The following is a 27,574-nucleotide window of genomic DNA, read 5'->3' on the forward strand; positions in this document are numbered from 1 at the left end:
ATCCTCATCTGGCATATCACCCACGAAGGGTCTTAGAAGACTTATTGTGAAACGCATTATGAATCTTCCACGCATCAGGCAATTTCAGCCTGTAAGCCACATCGAAGATCTTGTCAAGCACTTGAAAAGGCCCATAGTAACGCATACTGAGCTTAGGAAACAGCCGTTCCTTGCCCTTCATCTTCTTTAGCCTTGCCTTTTCGAACCTTAACAGAACCCAATCACAGCAATTCACAACAATGACGATCAGCAGCCTTTTTCTGCTTTGCCTGAGTCTTCTCCAAGGCAACTTTAATTTTCTTATACATTTCAACATATCGATCTGCCTCAAAGATCTTATCCTTTGTATGCAAAATGGGAGGAACCTTTTTGCCACCTTCAACAATCTCAAAAGGTACTTTGCTAGTAGACGAATGCACCGTATTATTGTACGCATATTCAAGCATAGGCAAATACTGTTCCCACTTGCCCTTATTATTTGACACATAGCATTTCAGCAGATCCAAGACAGTAGAATTAGCCTCTTCTGACTGTCCATCAGTTTATGGATGAACCGAAGACGAGAATTGAGCGTAATGCCCATGTTCTCAAACAATCCTCTCCATAACAAATTGGTCATACGAGATCACGATCACTGATAATCGATTGTGGCATACCATGGTACTTAAACACATTGTACATAAACAAGCGTGACATCTGATCATATTTTATCTTCTTCCTGACAGGGATAAAATGGGCCTGCTTGCTGAACCTGCAGACAATGGTCCATATACCATCATTCCCTATTGGCGCTCTTGGAAGATCAAAGATAAAGTCCATAGCAATGCTTTCCCATGGCTTATCCAAAATCGGCAGTGGTTGTAATGGCCATGGTGCCTTTTGCCTGTCAAACTTGACCTTTTGGCAAATCACGCATGCTCGCACAAAGGCATCCACATCTCTCCTCAAGGTAGGCCAATAGAAGAACGTCTCTACCGCTTTAACTGTTGCATCAATACCACGATGCCCTGCATACGATGGGACATGACTCTCTTCCATGACCTTATGTCGCAATGGCCTAGTGACACAAAGTCTGCCATGCATCATCATAAAACCATCTTTGAGGAGGTAGTGCTCATGATGTTGCCCCTCTTGCAACTGTTCAAAAATCCTTGCAAAATCTTCATCAGTAGCATATTGTTCCTTCATGTCATCTAACTCATGATAATAAGGAATAGACACAGCTGAAATATGTGGCTTTCTTGATAACGCATCAGCCACAACATTCTCTTGCCTTCCACATGCATAATCTGGAAGTGGAACATGGAAAGAATGTCTGCCCATCGCATATGCTTTTCAGATAACTTTGATTGTGTCAAGAAGTATCGCAAGGTCTGATGGTCTATTTGGACAACAAAATCAGCACCTAAGAGGTAGTGCTTCCAGCTAGAAAGCGCATGAATCACGGCCGAGAGCTCTCTCATAGACTTGCATAGTCCTCTCTAGCCCTTGCAAAATTCGGCTTTCATAAGCTACTACCCGTTCATCTTGCATTAGCATTGCTCCGATGCTACTGCCACACGCGTCACACTAGACCACAAATGACTTCCTGAGATCTGGCAAAACAATTATCGGATCTGAAGTCAACTTTTCCTTTAAGAGACTAAAAGCTGAAATCTCTTTTTGGGTCAATCTAAAAGTGACCTCTTTCTTTTGCAAAGCGTGAAGAGGCGATGCTATCTCTGCAAAATTCCTGATAAACCTTCTATAGTAGGATCCCAAGAAGCTTCTGATGTCACGTGACACATCCCAACCCTATGTGTCCGTGGACAAGCTACACCACAGCAGGGTTCAGTCAATTCAATCAGTTTAGATTAGCAGTGATCGGGCACTTTTGTGAGTCTATTCGTAGACCGTGCATGCCCAGTCACTTAGCATAGATGCATATCCTCCGGTTGTACACAGCATGATCATCGGAATTCCCATCAGAATCCATTAGATTTAGTCAGGGGAATTTTCCAGTGCATTTAGCCTATTTTCTTATTTATTGGTATTTTCACTTATTATTTTTAAGTGACTTTCCAACAAAAGTAGGTAGGGCAATTTTGCTAAGTTAATATATAAGCAAACCCAAGTTAGCACTTTCTGGCAGAAGAGGCAGCAGGAGCTTCCCGCTCAACAGGCAACTTCTCAGCAGTAACACCCCCCCCCCCCCCCCCAAGCACGTAGCCTCGCCATAGCTCTCACCCCATCCTTGGCGTTTTTCCTAGATCCAGCATCGCCATCAGGTCCTAACCCTTGGCGCTTCATTCCCTTGCAGATATCGCCATCACCCCTTCCTTGCTGGCGTTTGTCCCAGCCTTGCAGCGTTTTTACTAATGCTAGGCCTCCACAGCAGATCAGCGTTTTTGCTTGCTGCCATTCCAGCGTTTTCCATCCTTGAAGAAACCTGCTGTTCCAGCGATTTCAGCACACAACAGCAGCCCCAAAACGCAGCCCATGATGTCAGCAACATCAGCGTTTTCATCCTCAGCATGACCCCGCCCTAGCCGATCATTTTCATCCATCAAGACAGCAGTAAAACAGCCAGTTTCAGCCCCGAAAACAGTCCACAAATTCAGCCAAGAAAGATCTGATTTCAGCCATCAAGTCGTCGTCGTCATCACCGTCGTCGTCATCGGCATAGTCCCATTGCATCAATCCATTGCATTCGCATTGTACACCTTTGTGCAATCAAAGTAGACCACTCTCGCCGATGAGAGTGGGGCCTTCGGAGGAGGGTTTTACAACCTCTCGGGTGTCGTATCTCTTCTCTCTCCTTCTCTCAGTCTCATTCACTTGCACGCACAATATCCACCCACTTTGTTCGTGATCATAGAATTCTCCATAAGACGGAAAGCTCTCTCTTTCCCTAAGAACTAAAAGGAACCTTGAGCAAATAAAGATCACTAATCTTGAGAAAATACAACATTCATTCCGCTTCACCTTACATTTGACATCGTGCACAGTGTTCAAGTATGGCCATGTCTTAATAGCTTCGACCTTTACTGGATCCATTCTGACACCGTTCTTTGAGACTATGTGGCCAAGAAAGTGGATCTCTTCCAAGAAGAATTCACTTTTCTTAGGATTGACAAATAGCATGTGTGACTGCGCTGCTCTTCGAACACAATGGTCAAGTGACGCCTATGCTCCTCTTCATTTTTCGAATAGACTATCATGTCATCGAAGAATGTCCCAACGGAAAATCCGGTCCATCGTTCTGTTGAACATGGCAAGAGCATTTGTTAGCCCAAACGGCATCACTAGAAACTCATAGAGACCAAATGTCGTTCTAAACGCAGTCTTGTGCACATCCTCTGGCCTTATACGAATCTGATGGTACCCACTCTTAAGGTCTATCTTGCTGAAAATTGCAGCATCCTCTAAACGATCGAGAATATCATCAATCATAGTTACCCGGAACGCGGAACGGGAACGGCGACGGGATCCCCGCGGAACGGGGGAACGGCTAGGGGTCCAGAACGGGAACGGCGCGGAACGGGAGGTTAAAAAACACCCAAATAGTGCATTTTTTAGCTCCTTGTGTTTAAATACAAGGAGTATTAGAGTGCTTTGACTCTAATACTCACAAAAAACTCGTTTTGAAGACCATTCAACCTTGCTATGACTAGATGAAGATGAGAGAGAGAGAGAGAGCTTGAGAGAGTGAGAGGGAGAGACTCGAGAGAGTGAGAGGGAGAGGGAGAGATTTGAGAGAGTGGGAGGGAGAGGAAGAGAGCTTGAAGGCTTGAAGCCTTGAGCCTTGAGAGAGTGAGTCTTGAGAGGGAGAGATCTTGAGAGTGTGAGAGGGAGAGAGCTTGACCCTTGAGGATTAGCTTGTGGAGAGAAAGGAGGAGGGGGGTGCATTTTATGAGTCCTTGAGGCCTTGCACACTTCAAAAAGAAGCCCAAACATTTACTTCAATTTTTCCAATTTTTACCAAATTTGTTTGTAGCAGTTGGCCGTTCCAGGGGCATTCCGGAACATTCCGGGGGCGCTCCGGAACGTTCCGGAACGGCCATTCCGGTTTGCACTGGCCACCTGGAACGTCAGACGTTCCGGGACGTTTCGGAACGTTCGGGAAGGGAACTGCCCCCCCGGAACGCCGGAACGGGGGCTAGGGGGCGTTCCCCGGTAACTCTGTCATCAATTCTTGGAATAGGAAACCTATTCTTGATGGTATTCTTATTCAACGCACGGTAATCAATACACATGTGCCATGAGCCATCCTTCTTTTGCACTAGGAGCACTGGGGAGCAAAAGGGTGAAGAACTAGGCTGAATCAGCCCCTTCTCTAATAGCTCCTCAACCTGGCCCATAATCTCTTTCTACTGCGCCGCACTAACCCTGTAGGGAGGTCTATTTGGTGGGCTACACCCTGGCACCAAATCTATCCGATGGTCCTCAGGTCTCTCTGGCGGCAATTGCGACGGTAATGAATCAGAGAAACAGTCACTAAACTTTTGCAAAATACTGACCTTTCTTTATCTAACACAGATAAATTTAACTGATCATTATCTGACATCACGTGCAAAGATCAAGTACACAGAAAGATGATTCTTTATTACAGAAGTGTTAGCAAAAGCAGATACAATAGGGACAGACTCCACTTTGAGTTTTACATCCAAAACATGAGTTTTGCCCTTATGTTGAAGAGTGACCGTCTTGCTGAAGACATCCAGCACACCATGCACTCTGAACATCCAAGGGATTCCAAGTAGCGCATCGCACCCTTCCAATTGCATGATGATATAGAACTCTTCTGTGTCCACATACGATTGAATATGCAGACGTAGCTTTCCAATAATGGGAGTAACACACTCTGAGTGGCCAGGACATGCCAACTCTGCCTGTGCTGTGTACCCCATCTCTTCAGCTCTGATGCCCAGCTTCATAGCTAACTCTGGTGAGATAAAGTTGGCTTTGGCACCTGGACCAAAGAAGATAAGGTCGTCTGATCCCTAACTTTACCCCATGCCCTGCATAACTCACTGGCATCTGTACTGGGCCTATCACCCACCATCTCTTGCACCAAACCTGTCGTGGGTTTAAGCTTCTTGCCTTTCTGGTCTTCTTTATCATCTGAGTCAGCTGGTCTTTTCCTTTGTGGACAATTGGTAGCAAAGTGACCAGGCTGCTTGCAAATAAAGCATTTGTTTTCAGCCATTAGAACCTTCTTTTCCTCGAGCGACTTGCGCACAAAAGGCTTCCTTTTCTGTTTCTTTGCCTGCGCTTCAGAAGTCCCGGCTGAATCCTTGTCTTTGGTGGCCTTTTCTGACCCCTGTGGCGCTTCAGGAGCCGTTTTTACTAAGGGCTTCTTTGCTGAATTTTTCTTTTGCTGCCCTCCTTTCTCGTTGCTCAGAAACCCACTGTCCTCTCCTTTCAACAAGGCAAGACCAGTGTTAGCAACTTCCATAAGCTGAGTGAGGGTAGCCACTCTGTTCTTGGTACAGTAATCGCGAAGCCCTTTAGGCAGCCCACAACAGTACTTCTCTATCTGCTCTGTCAATGGCACAAATCTCTAGGAGGTCACTGAGAGTAACGCTTTACAAAACCTCCGATTGTACTCCAGCAAGCTCTTGCATGTAGCCGAAGTAAGCTGGTGCTAATCTGTCATGACGTCGGCTTCAAATTCATTTGACAGCCAAGCAAATGAAAACATTTTCTTGAAGTAGACCCAAGTGGCGAGTGCCTGCCCTTGCATTAACAATGTCGTCCACCATGTAAGCACATTGTCCTTTAAGAAAGTGGCAGCTTTTCTTACTTTAGAGGCCTCTGTAAAATTCCCTCCTACATAAGTTGTATCAAACTGTTGAAGGAAAGTGAGAGCCTTTGCTTTATCCTCAAAGCCACTGAAAGTACTGAACTTTACAGTTGCACCACCTTCTTTGTAAGCCTTCGGCTTCTCCAGTGCCCCCAAGTTGTCAGAAGGAATGGTTTGCAACATGGGCACTGTAGTAGGCATGATCGGCACATCTTGGCCATTCACATTTTGCATCAGAGGTGCGATATCTGGCTGCTGTCCAGAAAAACCAGCCATGCCAAAATGACCCTGTGGCACCCCAAACTGGCCCTGGTTGCACTGAAAACCCTGTTGCATGCCGATACTACCATACATGGGGTTTGGCATCATGCCTTGCATACCCCCAAACACTGTTCTTGGCATGTACGGCTGACTTCCAGGCGCATAACCAGCCATACTTTGGAACACTGATCCACCCCCGAAATACCTAGGATGTACCGTGGGTGGTGGAAAAACTGGGTGCATTGCCTTGTAACCAGTTCCCTGTCCATTCAAGACAGTATGCGGGCTCTGAAAGGTGGCGGGCTGAATTGGCATAATTGTGGAATAGGCGTTCTAGCCACCTATTCAAGCACGCGAGGAACCTGTTTTGGAGCCCCCGACTCCGCAACATGCGAGTGTTCCCTATCCTGCCGAGTCGCATGAAGTACTTGGGCTTGAGCCTCAACAAGCTCTGTACGCGATGTAGGTTGCCTATTTTGCTGTTGCACTGGTGGCGCTTGCAAGAACTCCACAAAACTTGGATTCTGCACCAGTTGCGAAAAGACATTCACCGCGGCAACTAACTGAGTCATGAACGCATCATCCTCAAGTTGCCCAGTCATAAAGCCATGTACGACTGGAGGGACATTCACATCGACAAGAGGTACAGACTGAAGTGGCCGTGAGCTCTCGCCAATCTCGAAGACCATAGGAACATCATGTCTGTCCTTCGAAGAGGAACCCTCTTCCATAACGCCCTTCCCTTTGTCGGCCATGGTGTAATCCCGCGTTCCTGTACTCTCTGTCTTTACCCAAAACAATCGAGGCTCACTCTTTGAAGAAAAAGTGATTGATGTCCCGGCAGCGGAACCTTGAAACCGTCCCGTGGGGCGGTAGGCATTGACTTTCACTTGAAATTCTTTACTTTAGACACACACAGAAAGAACGTACAAAGGAAACTTGCGACGGGAATTGACACTTAAGCACACACGGCTAGGAAGCTAGAATGCTCCAAGCAGATGCCGACAACCTGTAGGCCCCAAAATTGGCGCCCCTTTCGGTATTTCTTTATTCTTTAGGACGGTAAATTACAAAGAAGAGTCCTGGGAATCCTTTATCTGTATTGAGCTAGATACCACCTATTTTGGCCAAATTTCGGTAGCATAACAGACCCAAAACTTGGGCGAAACCAATTCCCCTGCTGGAACTCTCTTCCACTAGCATAAACCCTCTAATTCCTGCCCAAAAACAGTAAATTCAGCACGCTATATTTACTAGTTTTTGCCCTGTTTTCAGCTTCAAACAGTCCCCTAACTATCCTCTGCCAATGGCGCACTATTCCCAATGGCTCTGGCGTCCGTATGGCTGAAAAACAGACAATTTACAGCACATACACAACGCTGAAAACGCACCTGTACGGTGAGGTTATGACCCTCATCCGTGCCTGCTTTGGAGTAGCAGTTTGCTACCCCTGTCCCTACTCAAGGAGGCTCTTGCCTCAGCACAAAAGCATGAACCCACACAGTTGTACATCAGTCAAATGAAGAGCCCTCTTGTGGGGCATCACATAATTGCACGTAGGGGAGAGAGAGAGCAGTGTGTAGTGTGCAGGGCATCCTCCATAGCTCTTAACCTGTGACAGTTGCATAATGAAGCCTCTCCTCTCTTTAAATTCAGCGCCGCTTCTTCTGTAAGGGGCAAGTGCATGAAAATCTGCCACTTGGCGCGATTACAAGCCATTTCCTGTTTCAGGGTTGCCGCCTAAAAATCTCCCGACTGGTTGCCCAGCTGACTTCGCGGCAGAGTTGTTAAATGTTCCCCTGGTCATACCGAAGGTAATGACGCGAACACATTTCATGGCCCAAAATAGAAGTTCCCTAATTCTTAGAAGATGCTTCCTTTAGGCTCCCACTAGTCATCTGACCATCTATCCTCATTGGTGTTGCTAATTGGACTACTTTCTTATTTTTAATGATTAAATCTCTTTTTTAGGATATTTTAATATGTGCACTAAGAACTGTTAAAAAGATTGTAGCTACAGGAACTGCCATCAGGAACGGACAACTCTGATGTGTCATTTGATGGGTGACGGTAAACATCGCGAAGGAGTTTCCGTAAGTTCGGTGGAAAGGGCCGGGTTACGAGTGCCTCTGATGCGTCACATGATGGGTGACGGGTGCATCAGTAAGGGGACATCCCGTAGGCTAAGGAGGAAATCCGAACTGAGTAAGAAAATACGCATAAGAACGCAAGCACAAGAATAAAGATGGGTTCAATGAAGCTTTTTACGAAAAGCACGAACAGTCGCGGGAGGACAGATGTTTTCCCGCGAGGAGTTTGTGTCTGCATTGCATCTGTGTCGTGTCCTGCACCCGGGGACGCCTGCAATGTGACCGTGTAGCATTGTTTTCACTAACTGAGTGAGTTTTAGAAGTTTGAACAGGTTCACACTTTAATTTATAAAGTGACCGGTCACTTTTAAGTGACCGGCCCCTTTATTAATAAAATAAAGCAAGCAAGGCTCTTATAGAAAAAGCCAGCGCTAAAACCAACGCACGGGGGGGCTGAATTGCAATCTCTCTCACCTCTCTCTAGAAAACGCGATTTTCTCTCTCCTCTCTCTAGGAGCGTCAAGCTCTGCTTTTGGACCCCTATTCTTGTCGGGTGTCAGACCCTATAAAAGGAAGCAGCAGGAAGTGCAAGCGTTGGGATTCTGGAGCAGAGACTGGCGACGGAATTTGCAAGTGCTCGCGTGACGACTGAGTACGGAGGTTGATTCTCCGAGCAAGGAGCAACACGTATAAGGTGTTGATACGCATTGAGAATTGCTGCTTTGTGTGGTTTGTTTTGCAGGAATCCCCCGTCTCACTGGAAGGCCCTTCCCGGGAAGTACGGCTTCACGCCTAAGTCCCTTACGGGAAAGTACGGCTTCGCGCCTAAGTCCCTCATGGGAAGGAACGGCCTTGTGCCCAAACCCTTTACGAGAAAGCACGACCTTCGGGTCTAAGACTACAGAACGGAGGGGTTTCCTCGGGTTCTCGTGCTTGTATAAGAATTCTCCCTGAATAAAAGAATACTCTTAACGGGGGGGGGACCAGCCCATCTTCTGGTCCCCAATACTGTGTCGATCTTCTCCCTTCTCTCACATTTGCAAAGTATTTTAATTTTCAGATTTTCTAAGTGCTCGTGTACGCTCCCGTTTTGTGACAGTGGTATGAGAGCTCGGACTCCTCTCTTTCTTTGCAAAGAAGGATGATTCCCGGAAGAACGGGAAGAACCATGTCGAGCCAAGGGAGAAGCGTTGAAGAGGAACTTCAACAAGTGCGAGCTCAGCTTGCGGAGTTGCAACAAATTTTACTGTTGCCGGACGTCCAAAAGCTTTTGGGCGGAATGAAGAAAACGAATGGAACTCATGCAGCCAAGCATCCAGATAACACTGTTGGTGTGAGACCAAAGGAGGCAAGAGAAGAAGCACGTGCCGAGGTGCACAAAGGATCTTCGGATCGGAATGAACGGCCTACTTCAAGGAAAGGCCAGGAAAAAGCGCTCTCTCTGCTAGACGAAAGCAAGGACATCTCTATCTCATCTCCATCTTACTCTCCTAACTATACTTCTACTTCTCGATCATCTCGTCAGAAGAAGGAAGCAGCTACTACCGCCACTACCATACATCAACCTAAAGATAAGCCTCGATTCAAGAAGCAATGACATCTCCAAAGCACTGTCCTTCATCAGACAGTTTGAAGTCGCCTTTACCAATAGGCACTTCACAGAAAAATCCAAATTACGCCATGTGGGGATGCACCTCAAGGAAACGGCAAGTAATTGGTGGTTAGCCAAGATTCTGGAAGGTTCTCAGGCCAGAACTTGGGAGAGCTTCAAATCTGAATTTTATGAACAATTTCTTCCGCCTGACTTAGAGCAGGACATACGGAAGGAATGGGACTGGCTTGCCCAGAAGGAACATGAAAGAGTAACGACTTATGTGGACAAGTATTGGTCGGTTCTTCTGAAGGTCACTCCCTTCATGAAGATTGCCGACGAGGAAAAGAAAAGAAAGTTCGAAGCGGGTCTCCAACCGCAGCTTCGAAAGAATATGAAGGTGTATCTGCATGATACTCTTCAGAGGATGATGGAGTCAGCAATCATTGCTGAGGATTTTCACTCAACTGGGATGCCCAGAAAGATGGAGCATAGCACTTACCGTGCAAAACAAAGAGGGGTCTACGATGACCAAGGGGGCCAAGGAAGAAAACGTCCTCCATCGAGGGACGATGATCATCCTAAGAAGCCAGAGGGCACTGGCAAGCGAACTAAGTATCTTTCTCCTACTCAACTTCAAACTTTCAGAGAGGAAGGAAGATGCTTCTACTGTGGCGAGAAAGGACATATGAAACCGGACTGCCCGCTAAAGCAGCAACGGCAAGAACAAGCCACTACGAGGCAAGAGAAAGCAAGGAAGAAACCCGCACCACCAAGCTCGAACTCAATTCCAGATGTTGAGGGAAACACAGAAACAGAGAAAGGGAAGCGTCAACTTCTGAAGGGCTGGGGGTCTTTGAACAACCAGCAAGGACTGATTCTTTATGATCCAGGATCCACAGATAACTTCATCTCCCTGGATACTGCAGAACGTTTGTGCCTTACACCGACTCAGCTTGGCACACCGGTTACATCCGGATCGGCATTCGAGGAGTTGACAACCAATGCAACTCCCGTGCAAGGACAGCTCAATCTTCGGATTGGTGAGTACAAGGACCGCAAATTATTTTTGATGGCACCCATCGAGGGATGTGATATCATCTTGGGTATGCCGTGGCACTTTCACATGACACCTATTCCCGATTATGTGGAAAAGACCCTCACTTTTGATCATGGGGGTAAGAAAATAAAGATTCAAGCTGATGAAGGAGATTGGTAGTTCCCAATTGTAAGCCATATCTCCATGAAGCAGTGTGTTTCTGCTTACTTGATTTTTGCAAAGGATAAAACTAGTAGGGACTCTCTCTCTAGTCTGGAAATTAAGCGTCTTCAATTTATTGAAAAGTACAAGGATTGTTCACGGAAACACTTCCTAATGAACTCCTTCCGGTAGGCCCGGAAGATCACCGCATAGATCTCATACCGGGTAGCTCGCCTCCCAATCAACCCCCTTATCGGGTGAGTCTTGCTCAGCAAGAGGAAATTTTGAAGCAAGTCAACGAGCTTGTAGAGAAAGGGTTAGTACGGAGGTTGATTCTCCGAGCAAGGAGCGACAGGTATAAGGTGTTGATACGCATTGAGAATTGCTGCTTTATGTGGTTTGTTTTGCAGGAATCTCCCGTCTCACGGGAAGGCCCTTCACGGGAAGTACGACTTCACGCCTAAGTCCCTTACGGGAAAGTACGGCTTCGCGCCTAAGTCCCTCACGGGAAGGAACGGCCTTGTGCCCAAGCCCTTTACGGGAAAGCACGACCTTCGGGTCTAAGACTACAGAACGGAGGGGTTTCCTCGGGTTCTCGTGCTTGTATAAGAATTCTCCCTAAATAAAAGAATACTCTTAACGGGGGGGGACCAGCCCATCTTCTGGTCCCCAATACTGTGTCGATCTTCTCCCTTCTCTCATGTTTTCAAAGAATTATAATTTTCAGATTTTCTAAGTGCTCGTGTACGCTCCCGTTTTGTGACCATTGGGACCGCATCCAAAAGTGCAATGTGGCCCAACTGTCGGATACTTTCTGTTTGTAGTCCCACCTTGACTTTATGCCTTTATTGAGTTCACTTCCTAGTATCCACCAACTTGCTAAGTGTGACGGGGGGACCTACATGATCTTGCTCTGAGCCTAGACATCCTCTTACTATACGAATTCGAGTGCCAACCACTTCCCGTCTGCGGGTGAAACTACTGTTCACATTGGCCATACAATGTAAGACCGTTTGCTACTTCAAAAAGAGGGTCTCAAAAATAAAACAAAAATCATTGGAAAGAAACCAACAACTAAGGTTAGCAGTTGCCACGTCCTCGTGACATATTAACAGCTGCCACATCCTCGTGACAACCATTAGGCTCCTGTAGGCTAGGGAGATATTTTTCCAAGCCTTGCCGTTATTTTCCCCACTTTCAAGTTGGCCACTCGTGCTCTCTTTTCCCTATTGTTCCCATTTACCAGGTCGTGGGGGCTGGACGACAGCTGCCGACCTGGGATTTGGGGAGTATATAGGTGTGCGCAGGGGCATAGGAGGTAGTCGGTGTACACAGGCCTTGTGGTGCAGGTCAAATTTGGTTCAAGGTTCCACAGGTATATTATTTTTACTTCGCATTCACCTACCACGGGTGATCCAGTTACACAAGTAGAGACTGTTGGAGGGTTATGACTTCCTTACAGCTCTTGTGGTTCCATGTGCAACGGACAAGATTGACAGTCTCTTTGGTTGCTTTCTACAGCACCTTGTTCCTCTCTAGCAGAGCTTGGGAGCAGGGTCTCTTGATCTTGTTGTGTTAGCTGCAGTCTCAATATTGCTTTTTGCTGGATGTCCAGTTTCTCCCAGGGACAGGTGTTAGGGAGTGAAGACTCTTTTGTGGCTGTGCCCGGCCAGTGTGAGGTAGGTTTCTCATGTCGGATTGTGTCTAGCCATGTTTAGCCTTGGATTTTGGCTCAGTTCCATGGCCATTAGGCTCCTACAAGCTGGGGATGTTTTTCCCAGCCTTGTCGGTAATTTTCCCACTTTCCAGGTGCTCTCTTTTCCCTATTTTTCCTATTTACCACGTCGTGGGGGCTGGTGGACAGTTGGCCCTGGAGTTGTGGACAGTTGGCCGACCTGGGATCTGGGGGATATATAAGTGTGGGCAAGGGCACAGGAGGCAGTCAGTGTGCACAAGCCTTGTGGTGCAGGGCGCCCCCTTTGGGAAGCCCTAGGAGGTGTATGGAGAGCGGGGCAGCAGCATGGGCTAGTGTTTTTCTGGCTGCTCCCTAGCGTTTTTCCTCATCATGAGTAGGGCAGCACATTGGTGATGATGGGCAGCAGGGGATCAGCCTTGCGTTTTTCCTTCTCGGGGCAGATGCATAGAGGTGCTATGATCATGCAGATACAGAGCACCTCCATCTTGGTGCAGGCATAGGAGAGAAGCATATCCATGTTCGTCAGGGGGCAGCCACGCCATAGGGCAGCCCTGATCCGGTTACTTCTTCCTACAGATCCAGGAGTGATCCCCGCCAGAGCCTCGCTTTCTCAGGCTAGGGCAGCCCATGTCAAGGCCGTGTCAGTGATCTCATGTGCAAGAGCAGTTGGCAATGTCAATAGCGGTCGCAGATGTGTGTACCTCAGGTCTATCCATAAGGCATGTCAGTTGTATGCCGGGCCACCCTTGGTCACTTGTATGAGCAGATTGTTATCAGCGTGGACTCTGGAGAGCCTTTCCCATCTCTCTCTCTCTCTCTCTCTCTCTCTCTCTCTCTCTCTCTCTCTCTCTCCTACCTTGGGGTGGTCTTTAGTGGAACAGCATTTTCATTGAGGAGAGCAGCAGAGACTAGACTGACTAGAGCATATGCAGCATTGGGTGGATTGGAGAGGATGTGTTCATAGATTCTTTTCAGGAGCCTCGGACGAAGCTGAGTCCTCTCGATAGTTCGCTATGCAGGGAGATACAACATGTTGGTATGTGGAGATGACATCATGGTTTCAGATACAATGGGTTCAGCATTGACAGATTTGCCCCCCTTCCATTACTCATTGGATGCACCCTCTCTGACTCTTACACAGTCCAAGATCACTAGACTCATTCGCCAGGACCTGACTCAGCTAGATACCAGGAGAAGCTGGATACAACCGGCATAGGAGTTGGGCACGAAGATGGCTTTCTACAGAGAGCATCTTCTCCAGCTTACAGAGGATGGTTTTGTGATACATGGACACTCACTTATCTCATGGGATACGATGTGCTATTGGCCAGATACGCATATCTTCACACCAGCTTCGGGTCGAGATTGGTGGATACAGCGGAGTACCAGCAGAGGCCAGTACATGTCCCCTATATCACATAGAGCCTGAAACGAAGTTGCACTACACATGCCACTGCCCAGTTTACAATGAGATACAAGGCCAGTTTCACTGCCTGTTCAGGGAGGGTTTGAAGTTTGAACACCTCTCTAGAGTCATGAAGTATGAGGACCAGACATATCTAGTACTGTTTTTGCTCGAGCTGTGCAGACACAAAGAGCCCATGATGAGAGGAGAGGTTAGCTAGTCTCAGAGATGGATCACAGACTTCTTTAGAGCAGACACAGCCGGAGGAGCAGCTACCACAGCAGAGCTTACATTCTCCTCACACCAGAGGCACACTGATCGATCGAGCGGCCGAGCTAGGGAGATCCAGACACCCACGACTACAAAGGACTAAACATCGGCGGAGGCTGCATCAGAGGATTCGGATCACTTTGGCATGACATGCACGACGCCCAGTCAAACTACTGACCATGGAGGAGATTGATGAGATCCACCAACGAGCGATAATGGATCTCCTGTGATTTAGCTCTCTTTGAGGATACACCCACATTGTGTTGTATTAGCCCTCATTCACTACTCTCACCCCCTACTCATATCTGCTAAGTTCACATCTAGCAGTTTAGGATCCTATAGTACCCCTTTTTTCATTACCTTTTGTTTTTGGTACTTTTTGGTACTCAGACATTGTATTAGATGCACCGTGTTGTAACTTTTTGATCTCCTAGATCATTTTGGCCTTTTGAAGGCATTAATATAACATTTCATCTCTCTCTCTCTCTCTCTTTTGTACCCAAACATGGTATTAGATTCACTATTTTGTAACTGATTGGTCTCATAGGTCATTTTGGCCTTTTGAAGACGTTAATATAACATTTCATTTCATTTCTCTCTCTCTCAGCGCGCAGGTCTCAGCCTCAGCAACTCAGCGCGCAGGTCTCAGCCTCAGCACCACAGCGCGCAGATTTCAGCCTCCGCACCACAGCGCGCAGGTTCTCAGCCTCAGCACCACAGCGCACAGGTTTCTAGCAGAGCATGGGCTCTTAGGGAAGCAGAGCGGCTGGGGTTGTTGAGCGTGCAGGAGCTGCTGAACGTGCAGGGCTGCAGAAACGCAGAGGGAGCAAGTCACTGGCGCACCCTCTCTCTCTCTCTCTCTCTCTCTCTCTCTCTCTCTCTCTCTCTCTGTGCTCTGCCCGCTCTGCTTGCTCTCGCGCTGCTGCTGGGACAGCGCGCACAAACTCCCCCCACCTCCCGCCCATTTGCTGCTGTGACAGCGCGCCCGTAGATTTTCAGCCCGCCCATCTGCTGCTGTGACAGCGAGCCCGTAGATTTTCAGCCCGCAGGTACATACGGCAAAATTGCAAAAGTTCAAAACACAGGAGGAATTCCCACAGGAACTTTCAATCTCGGCCTTTCTGGATTTTCCGAATTTTCGCATTCTCAAAATCCTGTACTTTCAGACCTGCAGGGATTTATTTGCAAGGAATTTGGAAACTGCAGAGCTCACAGAAATTGCAAATTGACACATACAGAAAGCAAACACATGCCATGTAGGCTGAATGGGGAAACATATGTATGCATAATGCGGTGCGTATAGGTTGCTCTCTCCTCTCTCTCAGAAAGTGAAACAAATAAGGCAAGACAAATGGCGGCGCACTACATGGTCACAAGCAAGAGGATGACAGCCATTGAAAAGGAGTTGAAAGAATGCAAAGCCCACATGGATGAGTGGAAGAAAGAGAAGTATTTAATTCTCGAATGGAAAAAGAGGGAGGAACAGGCGAGGGAACTAGAACGCAAGGAGTTCCGGGATGAAATTCAAGCTTTAAAAAGTAGCATCTCAGCCCTTCGGGAGGAACTCGACGAAACCAAAGAGGGAAGACGCCTTGAAGATGGGGAAATTCAGCCATCAATGATTGACGAGCTGAATAGTATACGAGCACAAGTCAAAGAAATAAAGGAGGAAGGAGAAATGAAGACCTCATGGGTGGAGGTTCTCTCCAAAACGCAAAAGAAAATGGACGAGGCTGAAAAATGGATTGAAGTTGTCAAGAAGAGAAAGGGCAAGGAAATTCCGACTACACCCGACATCATCAACAAAACACTAGAAGAGGAACAACGAAGAAGGGTACGCGCTCTACACGTGAGAGTGACCGGCCTAAAAGATTCAGATATGGTGGACCAAGAGGTGAAGAGCCTCATGTCCATGATGGGGGTGGAGAAGCCCTCGCACACACAAGCTTGGAGAGTGGGCAAGAAGAGTGAAGGTAATGGGGAGAGTTCAAAAGGACGGGCTCTCATTTTGCGCTTTCCCTCCATGGAAGAAAAGAAAGACTTTTTAAAGAAGAGGCCAACCCTCAAGAAAACAGGTATCTTTTTAGGAGATGATCTTACGCTCTCACAGCTTGCACATATGAGAGAGGTCATGCCAGAGATTATAGCAGCAAGGGAGAAGGGAAAGTTAGCTTTCTACAGAAATGGACGAGTAGTGATTACAGAGCACCGCTCTACATGACGGTGCGAGACCTATGGGACCACTCTCAAGATGGCAGTTTGGAACTGTAATGGTTCGTATAGACTTGATGTGGGGGCCTTTGAGGATAGCTTCAGAGACAGAGACATTGTTTTCTACTCAGAGACTCATCACGCTCCAGGACAGTTGATGCCGCACATATCAGGATACAGATGGGAGACAGCTTGTAGGACATGCACCAGAACTGCGCATGGGACTAGAGGATCAGGAGGTGTAGCAGTTCTTTTCAGAGAGGAGCTCCAACCACTATTGCACATAGTTCGGAGAGATGATCAGGCCAGATACTTGTGGGTGAGGCTGAGGGCAGAGACTGGACGTTTCTTGTACATCGCCATATGCTATTTTACTCCCAGCACTTCAGTATATGCTTCACCCAAAGGACAGTCTCCTTACTCTGTACTTGATGATGATATCTGGGAGTTCTCCAGAGATGGAGACATCATATTCCTGGGGGATTTCAATGCCCGTACAGGCAGCTCACAGACAGTCTTCTATGACACATCAGAGGAGATGCTTAGAGAGCTAGAGCCAGAGGAGTTGGGACTTGAGAGATGCTCACACGACAGAGAGCATACAGAGTATGGGAGATACCTGAGAGAGATGACAACTACTCACAGTTTAGCCATACTGAATGGCTTAACGACTTTCCCATTGTCCACAGGTTTTACTTGTTTTCCACATAGACATGGGTCCAGCACTGTAGACTATGTTCTGACACATCCGAGCTTTATCTCTCACATTCAAGATTTCACAGTGGGGCCCAGGCCAATTGGGATAGCAGTAGATCATGCACTTTTAACATTATCAGTCTCCTTTGAGTACAATACATCTCAGGCCTCACGGGGTGGTGGACATACGCGCTATACTTTTACACCAGAGACTAACTCAGTCTATGTAGAGGAGATACGTAGGCTTTTATGCACATCAGAGCCAGTATACACAGTGGAGGAGATCACATCTATGCTGACAGTGACATTACATGGGGCAGCGACAGAGGCATATCCACACACTCAGCCTGGGCAGAGATGTCGTTCTGGGCACATGCCTCAGAACAACTGGTATGATGAGGAGTGTCGACAGAGGAGAGCTCAGATACAGCGGGACCTGACATTGGGAGTGATCACCTATAGACAGTCTCGCATTGCTACACGACGACTAGTGCGGCGGAAGAAGCGAGCTTTCTTGGTCCAGATGGAGCAAGATTTATATCATCTCTTCCTTAGTAGAGATTCAGGAGAGGCTTGGCGTCTATTCCATGAGAAGTCTCCCCCACCAGTGATTACTTCTACAGAGATATGGGGGCAGTATGCAACATCTTTATACATTGTACCTGGACAACCACCATTACCAGACCCACCACAGCCATGTCCGGCTACGAGCACCTTCTTTACCACTGAGATGGTACAGGAGGCCATTGACAGGATGAAGACCAGACGGGCACAGGATCATGAGGGTTTGGTAGCAGAGCACATTATACATGCTGGGGATTTGTTGGCAGAGATGCTTGCACGGCTATTCAACCGTGTCATGTGTGAGGGTCTCCCTGAGTCTTGGAGATTATCTACTATTGTACCTATCTTCAAGACAGGTGACCCCACAGTGCCGGGAAATTACCGTACTATCATGGTAGGACACACATTGGCACGGTTATATGCATCCATCCTCGAGCATAGGCTGAGCAGTTGGGCAGAGATTATGGGCATACGAGCACCTAGGCAGGCTGGTTTCAGAAGGGGTTTCTCCACACTAGATCATGTCTTTACACTCAGAGCTATCATTGAGGAGGGTCGAGCACATGGTAGACGGATATACTGCAGCTTTGTGGATTTTCGCAAAGCCTTTGACACAGTGCCGAGGGCCAGATTGATGCACCGGCTTATGGAATTGGGAGTACCCACAGAGCTGATGTGGGGGATCATGGCATTGTACAGTTCAGTGATGGGTCATGTACGCACATCAGAGGGGATATCCGACATAGTTCACTCCACCATCGGAGTGAAACAGGGATGCCCACTGTCCTCTACTTTATTTGGTATGTATGTTGATGGGGTCTCTGATTATATTGGCAGAGGAGGAGATAGAGGTGCTCAGCTTGCAGGGACATGGATCCCTCTTTTATTGTATGCTGACGATATCGTGTTGATATCAGAATCGCCAGAGGGTATGCAGAGACATTTGGACGCATTGCATAGTTTTGCAGAGGATAGTGGATTGTCTGTCAACCTTGGTAAAACCAAGGTTATGGTATTTAATACCACGCCACAGTGGGTTAGGAGATCAGCACCTACTTTCACATATGGACAGGACAGTATGGAGTACACTGATGCATACACATATCTTGGGGTGGTCTTTAGTGGACCGAGGTTCACACTGAAAGTGGCAGCAGACACTAGATTGACTCGTGCCTATGCAGCCCTAGGTGGTTTAGAGAGGATTTGTTCGCAAGTTCAGTTCCAGGAACCTCGAACAAAGCTCTGGCTTTTCGATACTTTGGTCACTTCAATTATGCACTACGCAGTTCAGGTTTGGGGACCGTCTATTGACAGTGCTGGATGGACTAATATGGAGAGACCCCTGATATCTATGATTTCTAGGCTGATTAGAGCCAAGGCCTCAGTCCCACATGACATCATACGAGCGGAGCTGGCTGCCCCACCTATGGAGGTTGAGGCACTCACCAGGTCAGTATCATTTGTACACAGCTTATGGGACACCACCAGGGACAGGTATGCCAGGCTTGCTCTCGAGTCATCCAGACAGCTGGCATTACAGGGAGATACATCATGTTGGTATGCACAGATGAGCACATGGTTTCAGAGGCATGGTTTCAGCATGGACAGGCTGCCCCCTTTCCAGTATTCTCTTGATGCACCATCCTTGGCTCTTACACGGATGGAGACTACTAGACTCATTCGGCAGGATCTTATCCAGCTTGATAGCAAGAGGACATGGATAGAACCATCACGGGAGTTGGGTACGAAGAGGGTTTTCTATAGAGAACATCTTCTTCAACTCACGACAGACGGATTTGTCACACGGCCCAGTTACATGGACACACATCTATCTCATAGGTTACCATGTGCTATTGGCCAGATTCGCACATCTTCACACCAGCTTGGGATTGAGACAGGTAGATTCAGAGGCATACCAGCAGACAGTAGGATATGTCAGTTATGCCATGCAGAGCCAGAGATAGAGTTTCACTACATATGTCGATGCACAGTCTACTATGAGATACGGGGACGCTTTCATTGTCTATTCAGAGATGGTTTTGACTCGTTAGACAGAGTCATGAGATACCAGGATCAAAGATGTCTCGGATTATATTCCTACTTGAGATTCAGAGACATAGAGACGCTCTATTGAATGGGCAAAGACAGAGACAGTCCCAGAGACGCATCTCAGATTTCTTCAGTCTGAGTACCACAGAGTCAGAGGGGACACCACCACCAGAGAGCTCGGTTCCCACCCATACACACATCAACGGTACTCTCATTGATCGAGCTATAGAGTTAGGGAGATCGAGACGACCGCGACTGAGGAGGGGAGCCACGCAGCACCGACGGAGATTGCGGCAGAGGATCCACAGGATTCTAGCACGACACCCAGAATGTCGATCGGGATAGGCTTCATGCTACTGCTATATTGTATCATGGTGACACTGATCCCCACTTTGTACCTTTATGGCATGATACCATTGCTCAGCCTACCAGCCACCCATAGGAGTCGGTAGCACTCCTATCAGTTCTTTGTTTGTAGTTTTCTTGTTTGTACCCAGACTTGGTACTAGACTCATCATTGTAATCAGTTGGTCTCATAGGTCATTTTGGCCTCTTGTAGACGTTAATATATCATTTCATTTCATTTCTCTCTCTCTCTCTCTCTCTCTCTCTCTCTCTCTCTCTCTCTCTCTCTCTCTCTCTCTCTCTCAAATGTCCTCTCTCTTTCTACCTCAGTGATCTCTCTTCTCCACAGGTGTGCCTTGTTCATGTGTTTGGCATTGCAGGTGTTCTAGATCGGAGTCGAGGTGCCCGCCAGATCACGAGCCAGTTCTTGTCTTCATTGCCTCTTCCGCTGCCACCTTTGACAAGAAAATCTAGACAACAATAATTGGTTCCATTTTGTGTTCTACTGCCCTTTGGTGGTCCCATGGCTGGTTTAGACAGCTAGGTCTCAATGGCATATTATCAATATGTTGTGGCATTCATGTCCTTTGATATGCATTACATTGTTTCATGTACTTTGGCATCAGAGAATAGAGTGGGCCACCGAATTCCAACCATCATGATAGATCGTGTTTTGGTGTCAGCATCATAACCTCTTGATAAACCTGCATGTGCTTGTTCCAAGATAGTGATATACTCAATCTCTCCAGTACATAAGCATAGTTGATTATCTTTGCCCTGTCTATAGAGTTGATTTCCTATCAAGATATAACTGAGGGCTTCCATTTCTATTTCCATCCATCTACATTTCTCCATCTCTTTTCTACAGAGAGCTTTTGTCTGGAGAGGTGCCTTCGCCGCGTATGGATACTTGCAAAGCGGAGGTCTCGGCTCATGTGCAACAATGTATACACCCGTCTATAACCTATACCATGATTTTATGCATCAAGTATTATGCATGGTCAGCAAATATCCGATGGATCTATCCAAACATGCAGGTCCTCAAAATGGGCTCACAAGGTGCCAAATAAAGATCCCCTACGCTTTCCTAGACTCACCTAGGCTCTCCACTTGATAGGGGACGTCCACATGGCACAGAGAGCCAACTACACATGTGGCATGTATCGACAATAGGTAGCAATATGAGAGGTGGTCCGAAATCAAGGGTGCGTCTCCAGGAGGCACTCCGTAGATCAAAATCTGGGGTCACCTCTGCCAACGTAACTCTCGTGTTTCACGTCTTCTGCATTGAATCTTTGTTTGCCTTTATGACCACTTGCAGATCCCTCAAAAGTCAACTTGTCCAGCCTATGCTCCTGGTCCACCACTGCCTGCTTCGAGTCTTCCTTCAATCTTGCTAGCATTTCTTCAATGATTGTTTGATCATAATGTTGAGCAATGTTCAGAGGTCATCATTGTAAAGTCAAAGGCAGTGTTTCTCTGACAACCATATGCCTATAGGGAGCATACATAGCACATTGACTTTGTAGCCTATAAGGCTTGTCCTTTGGCCTTTCGACTCAAAGCCATTTTGATTTTCTCTCATCATTTTAAGAAAAGTTTTGAATGACTGCAATAGTAAAAGAAATGACCATCCTAAAACCTACTTACTTTAATTACTCAGAATGCAGCTACCTGGTAAATAGGAGAGATTGTTGTCCTTGTATCCTTTTGACGATTTTGAAGTGCTTCCCTCCTCAAAAACACAAAGATTCTATATAAGATTCGGGTGGCGTCAAGCAGTTTCAAGGTCATTCAAGAAGCATAGTCCTAATACCTGCAAATGGCGACGGTAAGGGTATATGATGTGTGAGCAATTAGATTAAGATAGAAAGAGCGATGCCAATCAACTTCCTTTGCATTGTCACCGATCACTTTCTCTAGCTGCAAACATCATCAGCAACCTTCCAATAAGAATTTAAACCTAAAGCTAAAATTGACAGAATGACTCCTAACCTCAAGACAGACATAAAGAGCCAGCATCAAAACAACTAACAAAATCACTTCTACCTTAGTTGATTCCAGAATTGGTCACAGCTCAGAGTCACATGAAAAAAGGTGTTATATATAAGAAGAATAGTTGATAAAACAATAAAGAGCATTCAAGGCTTCCAAAAGGTTCTTTCTTGTGGCAAACTGACTTGACTCGCAAAATAAAAGCAGCTTTTGAAACGCACAGAAGCTTGACATGGGGAAATGACTTCCCAAAACTAAGCCACACCTATAATGTGCTTGCCACAACTATCCCAAAACAAAAGCAGTATGTGTTTAACATCATTCTTAATTAGAATGCAGACACAAACATCCTTACTTGTGATGCCCATCTTCGCACAAAATATGGCGGTTTACTTATGTGCTCCTTTAAACTCTGCAAAACAGGAGTCATCGCAAATTTGGGGTCTTGGAAACAACTTTCTGCTAAAATACATAAAATCCATGTTGTACCTTATGGCAGACAAAGAAAACTAGATCATCATCTTGAGGAGATTTCAAGGTGATCATTCCCCTCACAAAAAACATGTCAACTAATTCGCGCCAAAATCGCATATCCAAGCTGTTTTCAGATCCTTTGCTTGTATCACTTACAGCAAAGTTCTTCAAAAATGTTGAGTGCTTTCTCACAATGGTGAGGAGTTCATGTCTGTACAAAGATCCATAACCAGGGACTCAAAATAGGACTCTTCAGCAGCTTTGATGCATATTGTACAAACAACAGAGAAAATCCCTGACCGTGATGGCGTTTCCTGGGAAAAGGTTGCTGATAAAGGTAAAGTCTGTTGTCTCATCTTAGTAGCTTTTTCCCAGTCATCTGCTGCTTTTTGGGAATGCGGAGTCATGTCATGCTGCTCATTCTCTGCAAAAGCAGGGCATATGGGTCTCGATACGAAAGTATTGGTCCTAGCACAATTATCCCAGTAGCCCTGAAAGTTAATCCTAACATCTCAAACTAGTAAGGGCCCCTTACCGGCTTAAATACTTGGTAGTTCTCATTGTTGATCATAAGTTATGGTCTCAACATTTCAACAAGTACTTTGAGTAGTTAAAGAGGTTTTACGAGTTTACTCACAAGCCTGCGTAAGAAAATAGAGCACCTTCTTCTCGGTCTATGTGTACCCAATCTTCTTCAGCATCCTCATGCCGACTTTCCCTGGTGCAAATAGTGTTAGCTTCAGTTCATGAGACCAGTTCGATGCTTCAGAAAAGCATTCTAAACATACTTTCCCATTGAGAGAAAAAAGAAGAAACAACATGCATGACATACAGCATTAAAGACTAGAATTTTCTGATCGGACAGCATGAAAGAAAAAACATATTATGTACATACATGTGTTATGTTAGGAACCACACACAGAAGGGGCAACTATAACGTGCCACAACCAATTCTACATCAAACATCATAGGTGTGTACCTTTAGGAGCAAGCTTGACATGGCACAAATAAGTAGCTAGTATCTGTGACTGTCCTTAGTGCTAGATTATGCATTATGAACGAAGAGAAAGGGATTCCCTATCATCCTCTAACCTTTACTACTAGATTCTGTGAGTTTGGGTAATCACAAAAAAATCAGCTATATCCAGGGTTGGTTTTTACTAGGTGTCTTTTTTGGGCTGTTTCCCCTTTGGGCTGTCGTTTTTGGGTGAAATATCCAAAATACAGTACAACATCTTTGAAACTTAACAGGTTTGGGTGCATGTCATACACCAACTGTGTCTCCATATCAGAGTTACTAGGGGGGTTTCTACTACAGAAAACCTATAAACTTTGTTAAGAACTATCAGGAACAGGCCTAGGAGAGCAATGATTTTCTGTTATCAGTTCACTGCCTGTTCAAGAAAGTCCAGCCGGTTCCATTCTCACATTGGATGATCCAGATCAGCCTCACGCAACCTCCTTTTGTGACCATTAGCAGCCCATCAAAATCAGCCATGGAGAAGCCCACAACGAGGAGTAGCCATAGTAGGTTGCAGATCCAAGTAGCGACCAAAGGAAGTATGGCTTCTCTTCTTGTAACACGATCCTCCCCTCCAAAGTGAAAATATTTCAATGCTTTTTTTGTTCCCATTATGTAATACCAATTATACAATTGATGTTCCATTATCACATGCAATCTTTTGTGCATCTAACCAAAGATAGTAACAACAGCACGGCAAGGAGGTAGCACCTATACATCATTGGATGCATTATATGCAAAAAATGGGGCACCATTAATAGAGATCATCCCCCCTCCTCTCTCTCTCTCTCTCTCTCTCTCTCTCTCTCTCTCTCTCTCATAGTGACAGGGGACGCCCTTTTTCGGGCTTCCCGTCCCCACTTGCCGTCCCGCCCTCTTTTTTACACTAAAAAGCCATTTGAGCCCCGTCCCCCGTTCCCCGTCCCGGAATGCATCCCTTGTGACTATGCTCTTAGTTCCTATCTTTGGCTGAAGTCTCATATGTGGGGGACGATCTCCACTAACAAAGTGCCAGTGGTCAGCAATCAAGGCTAGGGGTGAGGCCGGGTGATATGGGACGCTCAGTCTTCCAGGTGCTTGTAACAGACTTGGACACTCTAAGTCAAGAATCTACCGCGATAGCACCAAATAACCACTTCAAAACAATTCACAGTTCACAATTGATTCAACACTGGCCCAGCGAAGTTCCGTGCCTAGAGATATTGGCCCTAAAGACTGGCGCCCCTTTCGGTATTTCTTTTTGTATTATTCTGAGTTCAAAGTACAAGAGTGCGGGCACGCGCTCACACTCAGACTCTGCATCCAAATGCTCTGAGTTGTGAGAGGCCAGCCCGTTTATTAAAAGGTTACATGGGAGCCAAAAGCAGAGCCCCAAAAGCTGAAAATCAAAATCTTTCTAAACATCAAGCAGAAGATTTCTCTCTCTCTCTCTCTCTCTCTCTCTCTCTCTCTCTCTCTCTCTCTCTCTCTCGCTTAATAAAAATAAAGCAAAGAGGCTTTTCTCTCTCTCCCAATTGCGTGGAGTAAATAAAGCAAAGCTGCCAAAAATTGCCGCACAAAAGCTGCCATACAGCACTGCCACGTCAGCAGTATGGAATCCCGCAATTACGCCGCGTTTTGCGCTGACATCCGTACAACCTGCCACGTGTCATTTTTGCAACCATTTAGGGTTAGGGTTTCCCACCAGAGGGTGTGTGTGTACAGCGGGCAGCGACGTCATCACTTTGTGACATACCTCCCTCTTGAAAGCATTGTCATCGCCCTTGATTACGCTTGCAAAACAGACGGAGGCCATAAACCGTCTTAGCAGACACTGACTGTTAGTACCTACATACTAGGAACACAGATCTAGCACATGTACCAATCGACAGTCACATCACAGGACATCACAGGACATTCAACATTCATTCCGATCTTAGACCATGATTTATCGGCAATGTAGCTAGCAATCGCATCTAGATCCAGTCGGGACCTCACAGATGTCCGATTGACTAACCCCTATTGCAACCATGTCTATTCGAGATCAATTAGACCAAAATGCTACAGTCATTTTATCTATCAGTTCCTGCACTTAAAAACAAGTCAAGAACAAATCAGTTTCATATTCAGGAATTCCATTTTCATAAAGTCATACAACAGAATACTGTCAGCTCTCAGTATCCTTGAAGCTCAAAGAGACATCAGTGACTCTAGTATTCTAAAAATCAAGGCATCTATTGACAAAAGAGCGGAGTAACTCCCCTCTTGTGCATCCCACTGCACCAGATCTGCGGCCAAGCTGAATTCTAGGCTCCATTTGAAGTAGACTATGCTAAACCAAAAGCTTCAAGGTAAAGGTTCACAATCTGAGAAGTATCTGCTAGGTCCTCCTCCTCCATCCACTTCGCATCCAATGCAGGATAGTTCTTGAATTTAACCAAGAACCGCCTTCTTACTTTACCCTTAATTCTTTGTGTCCTTATGTGCCAAAATCTGTTCAGGAACAAGGATCTCCTCGTTTTCCTCCACTTCGGGTTTCTCATCGGGCTCCCCATCATCAGGCACATCACCTTTGAAAGGTTTCAAGAGACTCACATGAAATGCATTGTGAATCCTCCAAGTGTCGGGCAGTTTCAGTCGGAAGGAGACATCATTGATTTTTCAAAGATCTAGAAAGGTCCGTAGTATCTCATACTAAGCTTTGGAAAAAGCCTCTCCTTTCCCTTCTTCTTTCTCAGGCGTGCCTTCTCAAAACGTAAGAGCACCCAATCATCCTCCTTCAGTTTCAAATCGCAACGATGGCGATCCGCTTCCTTTTTTTGTCGTTCTTGAGATTTCTGCAAAGCCTCGCGGACCTTGGCAAAAGTCGTGTCTAAGTCGTGCGTATACTCATCCGCTTCAAAAATCTTATCTTTTGTGCTTAGGAAGGGTGGAACCTTCGCAGCACCTTCAACAATCTCAAATGGCGCCTCCCCGTCGAAGAGTGTATCGTGTTATTGTAGGCAAATTCCACCAAAGGTAGATACTTTTCCCATTGAGTCTTCTGATCCGAGATATAAGACTTCAATAAATCTTGTGGGTGGAAAGATGACGAGAACTGCAACCGCGTGCCAATGTTCTCCCAATTGCCTTCCAAAACAAACTCGTAAATCTGGGGTCCTGTCGAAGACAATCGTCTCAGGCATGCTATGTAATCTGAAAATCTGGGCCACAAACAGTCTCGCTAAGTGATCCGGCTTGACTGTCTTCTTCACTGGAATGAAATGAGCCTGCTTGCTAAATCTGTCAATAACAGTCCAGATACCATCGTGACCACTCTGTGTTCTCAGGAGATCAAAAATGAAATCCATTGCAATACTTTCCCAGGGGCGGGTGGGTATGGGCAAAGGCTGTAACAATCCATGTGCTTTGTGCCTGTCAAACTTCACCTTCTAGCATACAAAGCACCTGCGCACAAACTCTTCCACATCCTTCTTGAGTCTCGGCCAAAAGAAGTATCTCTCTACCCCTTTCATGGTGGTAGCAATGCCACGGTGACCCGTAAAAGGTGGATAGTGGCATTCAGTCATAACCTTTTCCTTCAACGGTTGTGTAACGCACAACATGGTTTTCCTTATGAAGTAGCCATCCCGAATGGAATATCCCCCTATTGTCTCCCCATCCTGTATCCGTGTGAAAATGTCTGCAAAATCTGTATCCGTGGCATATTAGTCGACCATATCCTCAAAGCTCCTATGATGTATCGTGGAAATAGCCAGAACCAACGGCTTCCAAGACAAAGCATCTGCCACCAAATTCTTTTGTCCCCGAACATGGACAATCTGAAAGTGAAACTGTGACAAGATGTTCGCCCACCGCATCTGCTTTTCCGATAACCGCTTCTGTGACAAGAAGTAGCGTAAACTCGGATGGTCTGTAAAGACAGTAAAATCCGCTCCGAG

General features: G+C 46.3%; 1 protein-coding gene across 6 annotated transcripts in view; it reads right to left on the reverse strand.

Moving 5' to 3' along the window:
- CW7 overlaps positions 1-27,574 on the reverse strand; it is a 96,020-nt gene that overhangs the window by 42,460 nt on the left and 25,986 nt on the right. For 3 of the 6 annotated variants that reach the window (XM_086501270.1, XM_086501271.1, XM_086501276.1), the window contains 6 exons: positions 23,296-23,351; positions 22,934-23,057; positions 22,649-22,844; positions 22,515-22,571; positions 21,981-22,087; positions 21,839-21,899 (listed from right to left, as the gene is read on the reverse strand). In XM_086501270.1, coding sequence (XP_086357396.1) covers positions 21,839-21,899; positions 21,981-22,087; positions 22,515-22,571; positions 22,649-22,844; positions 22,934-23,057; positions 23,296-23,351 — 601 coding nt within the window. Of the gene's footprint in view, positions 1-21,838; positions 21,900-21,980; positions 22,088-22,514; positions 22,572-22,648; positions 22,845-22,933; positions 23,058-23,270; positions 23,352-27,574 lie in introns of all 6 variants that reach the window. The other 3 variants (XM_086501274.1, XM_086501273.1, XM_086501275.1) reach the window with 1 other exon arrangement.

The sequence above is a fragment of the Adiantum capillus-veneris genome, chromosome 26 (genome assembly GCF_014529385.1).
Source record: "Adiantum capillus-veneris isolate H3 chromosome 26, ASM1452938v2, whole genome shotgun sequence".
NCBI classification, from domain to species: Eukaryota; Viridiplantae; Streptophyta; class Polypodiopsida; order Polypodiales; family Pteridaceae; genus Adiantum; species Adiantum capillus-veneris.